General features: G+C 40.5%; 1 protein-coding gene across 2 annotated transcripts; it reads right to left on the bottom strand.

Moving 5' to 3' along the window:
* Positions 1-503: 503 nt before the first annotated feature.
* On the bottom strand, positions 504-4,052 carry LOC134865033 (early growth response protein 1-B). 2 transcript variants are annotated; one of them, XR_010165890.1, is made up of 3 exons: positions 3,699-4,052; positions 1,898-3,435; positions 504-1,847 (listed from the first exon to the last, which is right to left on the bottom strand). XR_010165890.1 is itself a non-coding variant. In XM_063884416.1 (2 exons), the coding sequence occupies exons 1-2, from the start codon at positions 3,868-3,870 to the stop codon at positions 2,168-2,170; spliced, it is 1,440 nt and encodes a 479-aa protein (XP_063740486.1). In that variant the 5' UTR covers positions 3,871-4,052; the 3' UTR covers positions 504-2,167. The 2 variants fall into 2 exon arrangements, 1 of the variants encoding a protein (XP_063740486.1); XM_063884416.1 differs by having other exon boundaries at positions 504-3,435.
* Between the last annotated feature and the right edge of the window lie 9,338 nt (positions 4,053-13,390).

The following is a 13,390-nucleotide window of genomic DNA, read 5'->3' as shown; positions in this document are numbered from 1 at the left end:
TACTAGTGCTGTGCTAAAAGTGTTGGTTTTTGTATCACTTTACTTGTAAATTCAGCGCAATTTGAATTTGTTCATTATAGGGGGAAATAAATACTATAATAAAAAGAAGCAATGGCTTGAGACACTTTTTATTCTAGCAGAGAGGTTTCAAGAAGACTATTAAAAGCATTTACAAGAATGCACATGCAGCTTTGGCAAGAGCAGACTTTAGTACCACCATTCTTTGAGAGAAAAAATTACATGATAATAGACCATAATCGCATTCAGCAATCGAGTGGAAATTAATATCCTTTTATTGCAAAAATGGGGATTGAATGAACAAAGGAATGAATGAACTGAGAGCATCAGATCATCTCATTGACATGGGAAGAAAATGTCCTGTTTAACACTTTTCCTGTAGAGATTACCACAGCACCCATGGTGCACACATTTAGAACATGAGAAAAGTGATCTTTGAAGTCGGGTGGATTCAGAATCCCAGCACTGAGTAATAGGGTATCTCTCTTTAATGTGTTTTAGTCAAAAGCCTTTTGAGTCACAGGGTAGAACTGTGAAGTCTAATGTTAGGACTACAGCCTGGTGCCACACGTGGACTGTTAAGTTTTTGTAGAAGATACACTCATCTGAATGATCCAATGGGGGTCTCAGTGCCGTATGACACAGATAGGGCAAAGGGAGCAAGAGATATCATTTTGATCATTTTAAACCATAGACAAGAAACGTGCTGCTTCCAGAAATTGTTTATTTTGTTCATAAACTTTTCATAAAAATAACAACATCAATATTCATTTAAAGTATTGTAGAAACTGTCTATGTACAAAATCTTTACTTGAACAGTTAATATAACTTAAGGCAAGTTAAATTACTTTTTTGCAGTACCGTACCCTGTAGGTGACAATTTCACCAAACTTTCAACATTTTTTTATTTTTATTTTTTTTGCTAAAGTGTACATTTCAGCATACAGTATCTCCAGCAAAAGATACCAGGAGTCAAAACCCTTTCATGGTAAAGTCCAAGGTAAAGTCCACAGAAACTCGCAGCAATGTGTGCTACCTGATTACTCAAAAGCAATATTTTATAATTTGCTAGTAATTTCTAGCTCGATTAAATATACTTCTGTACATACTGTAAAATCATTTCTGTTGAAAAGCTGTACTACAACAAGTGTACCTACTGGTCCCTTTTTAAAACTAAACCAGCAGCTTAATTAAATAACTCTTATCATACCAATGGGATGAAGTGCGAAAATGTTTCTGATATCAAATTGTAACATTTAAAATATTGTGTTACTAAACAATAGCCCTCAAAAACCAAGACATTATTAGTGATTTAGAATACATTTCACCTTGATAAATGACACTCAAATGTGATAAATGTAAAATATACAATTAGCTATAAAAATACAAAGAAGTACAGTTATACAAATATATTTATTTCCCATTTATGATATATCTTTCACAATTGTAATAGTCCAATTAATTGTAACACTACACAAAGACCAATGACAAAAAACACTGACAGCCAAATGATAAGAATTTAAACAAACACTAAATTTGATCAAAGATGGACAGCTTTATGGTCAAAGCCATACATATGTTAGCCTACATTCAGGTCCATAACCTTCACAATGGAGTGAAGGAGTACCTTGACAGTGGTTGATATTCCGCTTAAAGGAAAAAAAAACACTGACATAAACATGCATTTTAAGAAACATAGTCCAAACCATTGCTCTAAGAATGCTAAAAGCAAAAAATAAGAATCTTAAATGGAAATATTAATAATCTGTAAGTGCAATCCATACAGGCTCAGAGGCGATGGAGGTCGGAGCTGTCCAGGAGAAGAGGTGCTGAACAGCAGTCATGCAATGCCGCAGCAGAGAGGCTTGGCTCTACTGACAGTAACAGCAACAAGTCACATATTATCTGTTTATCGACTTTTTCAACTTATGCATCTTTGCATTAAGTCAGCAGCATCAGCAGCAGGCACTAAGGCCGAAGCAGACCTCTCCTTTCCTTTCTGCTCCTCAAAAAAATGCAATATTTGCAAAACCTCGTGCCAGGCATTGCCAGTCAAACCAACTTGGACGTAAACTTGTTGTCAGCTGGCTTTATCTTCCAAGACGGAAAGATCCTAATGTCGTGTATGTGTGGACGCACAGCTTTTTCTTCAAATTCCCTCTGGAAGAGTGAAAGTCCACGCGCTGGTGGTCACCTGTGGCTTTATTTCCATTTTCTCCTTCTGTTTCAGGTGTACGCGTCCGTGCCGTTTCCTCTCGTCGCTCCGGGCAAAACGTTTTCCGCACACGTCGCAGGAGAAAGGCTTCTCCCCGGTGTGAGTCCTGGTGTGGGTGGTAAGGTGGTCGCTACGACTGAAACTGCGCAAACAGATGCGGCACTGGAAAGGTTTGTGGCCCGTGTGGATGCGGATGTGCCGGTTGAGCTCGTCGGAGCGAGAGAAGCGCCGGTCGCAGCTCTCCATGGGGCAGGTGAAGGGTTTCTCTTTGGCGGGGCCGTGCGCGGCTGCGGGGCTCTTCCGGGCCCGGGTGGGTTTGGTAGGACGGGTGGTGTAACTTTGGGCGAAAGAATCTGGCAACAAGGAAGAGTACAGGATGGAGTCTATGGTGCTGGGTAAAGCTGGAGATGTGTATAAGGAATCGCACTGGTTAGATGGCTGTGGAGGTTCGGGGAAGGGTTTGAGGTTAGAGGAGAGGCCCATCGGAGGGGGAGGGAGGTAATTATTGTACATGGGGCTGGAGTAGCTCTGAGAACAGGTGTCAGAGAAACACGGCTCCTGTTTGATACCTCCCTCCACTTTAAACTCCATCTCTGGGTTGGGACATATTGGGGGAAATGTGTCTAAAAGTTCCTTGACATCCATTTGTTGCTCAGGGGGGAAGTCGCTTGACATTGGGAAGGTTTCTGTTTGGAAACTCGTCTCCAAACAACCAGCCTTGTTAAATGTCCCCCACTCGTAGCAGCTGCTTTCAAACTCATTCTTAACCACGACAGGGAAGGAAGCAGCCTCTGACTTTGGTTCGTCCTTCTTCTGGTTCTGATCATCAGCGTAACTCGGGCACGTCTGGTCAGGAGAGTAAACAGGGGGAGAGGGTCCGGAGCAGGTGAAAGATTGCCTCTTGACGCCTGGGTCTCCAAAATGGCCATTGCTGCTGTCCATCGGCGCAGGCGATGGATAAGTTCCCCGACTGTTATTGCTCTGTTGCACGTCTAAAAGTGGCAGTGTGGATATACCCACAATCTCAGTGATCATATTGAGAAGTGTTTCGGTGCTGCACGGCGCTCCCTGAGATGCCTCAACATAGAAACTGCCGGAGTAGGCGAGCGAAGAGGGGGTGTAGGAGTCTTTTGGGCACTCGCAAGGGTTAAAAGCAAATTCCGAGTTGGAAGCTTCGGTTTTGAGGGTTGCTGGGGTTCCTTCTGTTGAATTAACAAGAGAGAAAACTTTGTCATCGCGAGTGATTTATAATTGAGAATCAGCGCATATTAAACGAGGAGGAAAAATCAGCGTTACATAAACATTCATAGTGTTTTGGCACAGGAATGCCTTGATAAGATGCCTTAATATTGTCTACACGAATGTACGGAAAGAGTTCTCTATCTCCTCTGGTTCTCATATATTCAACACATTTAAATGATGTTGCATGCAAATGTTGATCGACTGTGCAAAGATGCGGACTCACCATGGCCAAACTGGGCAGGTACCCCCCGCTCTGCATCGACATACACCTCCTGGTTATCTTTCCGCACGCTGTTGTCCATTCCCATGGAAGAACTGTTGCAATTGTCAAACTGAGGGTAAAAAGAATCTTTCGCATTCAAATCCATATTGTTCAACATACTGATGCTGCTCATAGAAGTCCGTGTCTCCCAGGGAAAAAGGTAAAAGGGGAAAATGTAAAATAAATTATGCAGATGACTGTTTTCTTTCAACTCCCCTTTTGATGGTTTTCAACAAATGATCCAAAGTGGTCTGTGTCAAAGGTGTAAAAAGCAATTAAAAGGTATTCCTTTTCGTCTCTGCTCCTCGCTGGGTATTTGCTTTCTGTGGATTTCACATCAGCGACTTCCCCTCTCTCTCCTTATATACACTTTGGCAGCTCCCTCGGCCCTCCTCCCCATTCATCAGCTCCAGTGAGAGGATTCCCCGCTGCGTGTAAACTTCATGCCCATACATGGACAGAGGATGTGACGGAGTCCCCCCTCCTCTAATCCTCCCTCCTCCCAGACCGGAGAGATGGAGTCTGACGTTGCAACAAGTGGCCACCAGTGTTGGGTGGTAAAAACGTTGTTCTGGTGGCATCTCTGTCCCTGAAACAATGTATCAGTTCAATTAAACAACCATTAAGGTAATGACAGTCTTGTTTCTCTTGACATCACCCTCAACATCACACAGTGTCACACTGCATGTGAAATAGGTGAGGTAGCCTAACTCTATGATTCGCCTATTTAGTTTTTAAAGTTATTTTATGCAAAGAGAGGTAATACATGGTAAAGTGAACAGTTTAACTGAATTGATCTCACAAAGCAGGGGTATTGGAGATTTTGGAGATAAGAAGGTAGGTCAGGTGGTTTAACATGAAGGTAATGTAAGGTGACATATGTAATCATAGGCAGTCTAAATTATTAAAGTTATAGAATAAGGTGTTTCAGAAATAAATACATTTTAGGTTCAAGGGGGTTAGGGTTAATTAAAAGACGATTTATATCACATTATTATAATGTATCAGGATATATTTGAAGGACATAATACTCAGGATATAGTTTTAATAGACTGATCTACAGATCACATGCAGTTTTGGATACCAGCTCAGAAAACAGCACCATATTTGCAACACATTTGTCCTACAAAAGGTTTAAACATGTTACAAATTTGGAAATGTAATATAATTCATTTCAAGATATACACAATAAACACTGTGGTCTTTGAGGCCTATAGCTGTGGCAGGAGAAGGGACAAATAAAATATTGATAGAAAGGGACATACAGAGATCAACGTACAGGAATAGCCAAGTGCAATAAATATATATGTGAAATTTAAATTCAAGTTCAACATTCAAGAACTAAAGCAACAGGGCTTTATATATAAACATTTTTTTTTAAACTCAGTCAAAGCAGCACAAAAATATGGTAATGCTTTATAGGTAGGACTACTTGCTCTTAGACTTGACAACATACATTGTTAATCTGTGCGATTCGATGACATGTAATAGCTAAGTGAAGCTAATGTAAATGTACCAAATGTAACAAAGTGAGACAAAAGGAAAGGACAAAAGCTACACTCAAAATGATTAAACGAGTCAACGCAAAAGCACGTGAGCCTGAGCAGATAATAAGGTATTCTCTTGAGTCTGCCAGACAGTCTTTGAAGTAAGCACTAGTGAATTAATTAGGCCTACTTCGTTTTAAAGACAAATACTATAACAACCTGTAGTCTGGTAAGCGTATTTCTCCCCTGACACTTGCCTCTGTGTCCGCATCAGATCTGGGCCAGACTACATGGCCTACATGTTTTCTAGCAGTTAAACTGAACAACTCTTCCTAGCAGTCCACCTCTTTGATTTACTTCCAGATATGTACTCCCTGTCTTGTGGTCGCTGTAAATTGTGGTCGCTAACACTATGAGGGTGAATAACCGCAAAGCCCAGTCTAAACGAACCCTTGGCCTTTAAAAGCATTGAAGGGAGTCGATAACACCCCTGAGGTGTTCAGTGGTTGAACCCAACTGTTCACATGACATTTCAACCCCCAAAGCATTTTTTTCTGTTTCGCATCTGTTGCTGGGTGCCCTCCGTGGTCACACTTCCTATTACAAAAAGTCAATACTCTTTCATAGGATGCTGCAGTCTGCAGCAGACCTCTGGCTCCGGCTGGAGGTTCAGGACCGTGGACAGTGACGCTGCAACAGCATTCAGGTTGTAGCCACTCATGAACCAGCAGCACACAAACACGGTGTTTTTCACTCTACCCTCAATGTTTCCTTTGGCTCTGCAGACATATCTGCTATCTGTGCCTTAAATCAACCTAATCAGATTATAGGAAATTCTGATTTCCTGCTGGAACAATTAAATGCATACAATCATCACATTTACAGGATGATTAAGGTCTCTTTGTTTTTGTTAAAGCAGATGTTTGATTCCATTGGTATACATGTTAACTGCAAACAGTTCTAAAAAATCTATTTCCTTTGAGTATTTTATACCTAAATACCACTACATTTCGGAGTGAAATATTGTAATATTTTATTCACTACATGTTGGAAAGCTTTAGGAAATGTTTACACATACATGCCTGTATGGACCTGATAAAACCCAGGAATCTACAAAAGGCAGTGAAAATGAGTTCCCCATTGATCAACTACAACATGAAAGCACTGTTGACATGTTAATTTGTGAAAAAGAAAAATGCTCCATTAATATAACACTAACAAGAACCATTGCGCTTAATAGTAGTTTAAGTAGTAAGGAGCACATATAGTTGCTTACATTCTTTTCTTTTTTTCTTGTGTAACATTTTGAATGCAGGACTTGTGAGGAAGCAACCTTTGTTAAGGGGTCAGGAGTGCACATTTCTGTACACAAGCAAGGATGTATTGATAAATAGACCAAAGCCATAGAAAATCGCTCCATTTACACCACTACAGACAGCGTTTTTATTTTTTTAACTGTACTAAAAGGCTCCTGTGAGCTCAGGCCAATTGAAAAGTATCTGAGAGGGATTTATTAGGGACTGGTTTAACTGAAGATAAAAAAGCTTGTGGCTATAGTAAATAAAATAGGATTACTGAAGTACAAATGCAAAGACACTATTAGACATAATAAACAGCCTGCTTAGACGCCTCATATTTAATGTCATCTCCTTCAATACTAAAGGAGCGGTGGAAAATGTATCAAAGGATCTCACTGCCCTGTCATCTTTTTAAGGTAGTGTATGATAATAGCATATAAGCTCTTTCATTGCAGCAGTGACATTCTCCTGAACAAATCGTTTCCACCTCAGATGTGCACTCTAATTCTAGGCCCTGAGATGTTTAGCTTTGAGGAACTGCCTCCAAGTAATCCGGAGTCTATTAAAACCAATCTGATCACACAGGGTTCAGATCACGAGATGCTGTTATGATAACTGCAGTGTGGCTAACCTCTCTCCTCCATAAAATGCCACAGCACAGGCACTAAGTAATGGATTTATGTAATGTAAGCACTTACTGACATTACAGCGCAGGGGTAACTCCATACCTGTGAAAGATAAATGAAAGCCTTTGTTTTATTCCTTTCCATCCAAGCACTGTGAGACAAATCCATTTCTTAGGGAATGGTTGTGGTAGGTTCAGAAATAATGTAGAGCAATACAGAGTTGCTTCCATGTTTTAACAAGGATATTGACTTCAAAAGAGGTTCAAAGTACTGGCTGAGGACAGAAGATGAAACATGGCTTTAATGAAAAGATCATTTCAGCAAAGCACAAGTGGAATGCTTTAATATAGTCCTGGCCTGAAATAGGCTCAACTTGTAGTATGGCTTTATAAATTAGCCCTTATATCAATTTGTCTGTCTTAATAAGATTAACAAATTAAATATGGCCATACATATATATATATTGATATGTAGCTGTGTGCCTTTTTATGGAGAGTACAGAGGATAGACTGGAAATGGGGAGAGAGAAAGAGGGGACATCCTGCAAAAAACGGATTGTGTTTGAATTGAGACTGCTGCTGTGAGCACTCAAAATCACAAATACCAACCTCATGGGTTTGTAGGAGAGTACGATACGATATGATAGAAGAAAATTCAGAGGATCCCTGATTTGGCAACAATGAAATTCTGAATAACGGCTTATATATACAGTAAATGTGGAGATTTTTCACAGGTTAAGTGAAAACAACTAGTGATGGTGGCACTACGGGAAAGGTCTGAGGATCAACAAGTCAGTATGATTCATCCTCTGGGAATCACAAATTAAGCTTAATGGCAAACCATCTAATAAGTACATTTGTGGAGCGACAGACTGACAAGATGCATAGGAGGGCCATTCCAGTAGCACTGCTTAAATACTGCTGTACAGCTGTTTTTCAAAGTACAGTAATGTAATCCCTAGATGCCTAAAATACCATCAACCTGACAATTACAGATCTCCTGTGACTTGCATTCAGGCTGTTGATTACTTTACTCCAGCTTGATAAATTGTGTCTGAGATGATTTATATCTCCTAACTGAAGTGAATTCTTTGTGGCCCAGAAAAAGGTAAATACTTTTCTTTATACTGCATATGTAACCCCCTGGCCGTGTTATTTTCAGGTTCACTCCTGGACAGTGAGTGGGAGTTGTGCTTGCAGGTGGGTGCCTGATAGAGTTGAAGAGGCAGTGAGGAGTGACTGCCCTCTGAGATCACTGCCTGCAAGATGAAGGATAGGTTGGACAGCAATGTCTGTTCTATATTTTGAATAATATTAATTTCCTTTAAAGCAGAAACAGCTGCTATGCTAATGAGACTTAACTGATCCAACCAATACAGATACACCTGTTTCCGGCTGTATTTTCTTTCCTGAAACAACTTATTTCACAAGTTACTTCAACCTTATGATCCAGACAAAAAAAAAAAAATGATACAAATCAAAGGATTGAATCTACGAGCAATGGCATTTTGTTGATTTTGCAAGACTGTGCAGCAGTCAAGCTATCGATACAAGCTACAAGAGGCACATCAAAGGATCACATTACATCTAGTTTTATCTGTACATCGAGAATTGAAATGTTCAACTCCCCATTTGCATAAGACGATGAGCTCAAAACTTGGCCAGAGAACAGAGGTGACCAGAGGCCGATCAGGAGTATCGGCAAATGTATTTATCATTGATGTACTTGTTGTTATCTTTATTGCTATTGTTCTAAGAAGCACATTGTGAATGGGGTGTAATCTGAATCAGGGAAGTTAATGACTTTAATTCATTCTTGAAAATCAGTAGGCATTTTTTGTTGCAATGTGAGTTCTTGATCTAGTGTACAATACAGACCTTTATGTCCAGACTGGTACTGTATATGTCTCAAGACTATATGAACTGAAGAGTAGGGTGATTCTGCAGCACATCCACATTCCTATTCGAGAGCATAAACAAGCAATCATTTGTAATTATAAATATATTGTATTCCACTGGATGTACAGTAGCTCATCTAAGTCTCAATGCCTTGGCATTTTGTCAACCAACTGTGCAACCCACACTGTTTGCGAGTAAATAATAGCAGAACCTTTTCCATACCAGGAAATCCACTAAGATGCAGAGGCTGCCATTTAATGTTTGAAATAAAAAAGAACTTTAAACCTACCATGATCTGGAGAGGTTATATAGAAAATACTGGATCTACAGGACAAATTCAAAAAGCCTGAGATTAAAAACGTAGGCTGATGCTTTGCCTGCATCCATGCAGTGATGAAACACATATGGATCATAAAACATGCATTTACATTCAGCCCCAAGTGCTGTGTTGTACTTTTGACTAATGCCTCTTTAAGTTAGTGGATGCAAAGCAGATTTTTTTTGAGCATTCCTTAGAAAGCTAGGGTTGCGCAAGAGCTGGAGGAATCCATCTGCCTCCCCCAAATCTCATTCTGACATGTCTCATAGTCAAATCTCCCCCCAAGGCGTTAGATGAGGGAACATCTTCAATCTAAACCTGGATACAAAAGGGCCTATAAGACACCGCAAAATGGATTGGGAGTGCTAAAACCACAGAAACCTCTGCCGGAAACACGACTTTCTATAAATACAAGATACTCGCCTCAGCTGCCAAGTTCGTTATTCTCTCTCTCTCTCTCTCTCTCTCTCTCTCTCTCTCTCTCTCTCTCTCTCTCTCTCTCTCTCTCTCTCTCTCTCTCTCTCTCTCTCTCTCTCTCTCTCTCTCTCTCTCTCTCTCTCTCTCACTCTCTCTCTCTATCTCTCTCTCTCTCTCTGTCATGTTGGGTTCTGGATAGTTATATATACTGCATCATCATTCAAACACTGGGCAATTGAAAGAAAAATAGTACAAATAAGAAAAATAAAAGCAGCGGAAGCGTGGTTCTTCTTTTGAAGGAGCATCTCTCTCCTGCTCTTCCTCTGAGAGTGGGAGTGGGTTAGGGAAGCCCGGTACCAGGCCCCGGTGCTGCTGCTGCTGCTGCTGCTGCTGCTGTTGGTGTGGCAGGTTTCCCGTGCGATCCAAAAATACTTTCGCACTCGCCCACTTTGGTCCCCAGCCGCCTGTACTCTTTGGTTCGACAGAAGGGATGGGTGAGAATCATATTCAGCTCTCCAATCATGATTGCAGAATGCCCCAGTGTTTCTTTAACCATGCCCCCAGACTCCTCCACACACATTTCCCTTGCCTGGTTCCCACCTTGCCCTCTTCTCTGCTGGATCCATGCTGGCAGCGCTCTGTCAAATTCTTGGGCCTGATCCAACTATTGTACCTGCAGTTACCTAACTGCTCAGATTTTTTAAAGAGAAATCGGTGATATGCAACTGTGAATTTTCATCATTTCAAAGATTTGATTTAAACTAAATAATCCCAAATATAATGGAGTTTATGGTGTAACAATTGATTAAAATGCAAACATCTAGGTTTTAGTGCTTCACCAGATGCAACAACAACCCCCTTAGACTGAAACTCAATAATATCAATATAAAAAAATCATTATCATGCAACATGGGACTATTATTATGTCCAACAGAAGTTAAGATCTACATATTGTAGTCTCTGACTCATCTGCTCCCACACTGATTTCTATCTCGTTCAATCAATTGACTCCACAACGTGTATGTTTATGAATATGAATGATAATATTTCAAACCAAATGTTTCTATCGCTGCTTTATCGATGCACATACAGTTATTAAGGGGACAAGCAACGCAAACAGATTCAAAGAAATAGCTAACAGCAGACATGTGAGGAAACAGATGAAGAATGTTAAGAGCTTGCAGCTAACAAAAGTAACTATGGAAACGGCCAGCTCTACATTGCACTAGCTTCCACAGCTCTCTCCAGAAATAAAAACTGTTGGGCTAAGAGCGAATCAGGTAAAGACAAAAGATCCCGGGTGAACCTATTTATAGTGGGCCTTACATAACATACATAGACCTATGTTGGCTGAGGCAACTTTGGTGCTCAACAGCGAGCTTCTGGGGGGCAAAGGCAGGGTACAGAGAGATGGAGATGCTGCATCCTGCATGGTATTTTATAGAAAGACATGAAGTATAAACAGCAATTAGCCCAGTTTGGATGATGATGCTGAATTAAATAGAGGAAGGAAGGCTTGCTGTTTTGAAGTCGGGGAGAACAAACACTGTTACTCTGTCCTGGGAGGGCAATGCCGGAGTTCCACGTACAAAATTAACATGCAATAAGCTAATGGAAATTGACACATTAAAAGGTTTATAGCCATGAGGCTTGAGAGAAAAAGACAGAAAAATGGAGAAACTCATACGTCACAGGGAGCAGGAGTTCATAGCCAGTTTTCCCAAAGGCTTTGTTTATTTGTATGGGAGGCAGAAAAGTTGTGTCAGAGGAGTTCACACACACACACATTATACTGTGGCCTCAGGACAAAACATCTGACATCTCCACTGAGATGATATGAACATAAGCCCACATACGCACAGAAAACCTGTGTGAGAGCACTGTAATGCAGGAGCGGTGATCATCGAGAAATACAGCCTGCCACCATATCTTAAATCCAAATTGAGCCATTAGCATAATTATCCACTTATACTGCTTTAATTCTAAGTAGCTCTCCATTGTCAGTAAAATGATAGCTAAGCTATATTCAAAAAGCCTCTCTTCCACTCACAAATGCCTTATTAATTAGCTCCCTCTAGCATAAGTTCCCAGTAATTACATTCAATACAGCAGTCAGTGCTACAAGGGGGGTATTTCCAGCAACTATTAGAACACTTTATAATTACTCTGCAGATGTATAATGATTTCCATCATAAAAATATTTGATTTCAAGACTGCGTAGCGGCCATTTGAACACTAAATTCTCACCGTGCTTACTGCACACGCAGGCCAATTCATTGGTATTAGTCAATCACAAAATATTCACTATATAGGAGCTCTGATAAGGTTGGGATGATATGCAAATGAATACTCCCTGACTCATCTGTTTATTATGCAGTCACATTAGTTAGCTCTGATGCTGTTTGGCTATTATCCCATCTAACTGTGAAAAAAGGGTCTTGGGTGAGGGGGATGGATTGCGCAGTGAGTGCTTTAGTCACACAGATTGTCCGCACTCTTCAAAGAAATAAATGCATTTTCGACTGTAGTCGCATTGAGGGGATGTGGAATCCATTTCCTCTGAGAGAAACAGCGAAAGGCAAAGGAAATGGCTCATCTGCGTCCAAATCCCTGGATACCGTGCTTTGCGTTAACAGGTCAAAGGGTCAAATAATGAGCTAGTGTTACCCACGACTGTGCCCAAAGACAATCACTGCACATTGATACTGTACATCATTGTATTTTTAAAAACTCGAATCTCAAAAGATTACGACAAATGAAGGATCACAATTTTTTCAAAAAAGCTAAAAGATGCAGAATTGAGGTACTGTATTTATTCATGTCGCTGCTAATCTACATGATCTACCCTGAGTCATGCATTAAGAACTGAGAGACATACTGCAGCCTCTAATAAATGTGTTGAAGCTACCAATCTGTGGCTTCACAGCCTATCTGCTGTTCCTCTAACTGATACAGGCACTATTTTTAGTCATGCAACCTTAATGCACCACTGTAAGCCTCCAACTACTACACATCTAGCCCATTCAAAGGATCCATAAAGGTCCAGAGGTTGGAACCCAGTGGTGAGGCACACAGGCTGAGGGCCCATATTAGTTTTTCCAGCAGTACCGTTTTATATTTGGTGTCAAAGTATTAATAGGAACATAGCCACTGCAAGCCCTGGTGAGTAAATGTATGACAGCTCATGTCAAGGAGTAAAAAGAATTTGCCATCTATGTGCTATCCATGCCTTTTGATTTTTAGCTAATTAAGCACCAGGCCCTCTCAGCAACAGCGCTCCATGGAAACCATGAAAAAGCACATTGACGTCAGCTAGAGGCCTTCGAATGTGCCATCTGACAAAAGAAAGGACAGGGCTGCTATACTTAAGGTCACAGCAAGTTATAGCTACTATTTGCTTTGACTGACAGAGGAGTGAAAATGTGATGAGTTATTGACTGCAAGCTCGAAACTAAAATCTATTATTTTAATTCTTTAGATTCAAAACAGAGAGAGAGTACAGTCATGGCAATAACTGCAGCTATGGGCAATAAGACATGTCGGCTACTTAGTAATGGTGCAAGTGAATCATTTATTATATTCTACAAGTGTTGCTGTAGAATTATTGG

The sequence above is a fragment of the Eleginops maclovinus genome, chromosome 5 (genome assembly GCF_036324505.1).
Source record: "Eleginops maclovinus isolate JMC-PN-2008 ecotype Puerto Natales chromosome 5, JC_Emac_rtc_rv5, whole genome shotgun sequence".
Lineage (NCBI taxonomy): Eukaryota > Metazoa > Chordata > Actinopteri > Perciformes > Eleginopidae > Eleginops > Eleginops maclovinus.
This window is presented reverse-complemented; position numbering and strand designations above follow the sequence as displayed.

Bases quoted from the DNA above. Each gene is read 5' to 3' on its own strand.
- LOC134865033 (XM_063884416.1), bottom strand. From the start codon at position 3,870: ATGAGCAGCATCAGTATGTTGAACAATATGGATTTGAATGCGAAAGAT. The intron at 3,436-3,698 runs GTGAGTCCGCAT...TTAATTCAACAG, and splicing joins ACCTGCCCAGTTTGGCCATG to AAGGAACCCCAGCAACCCTC.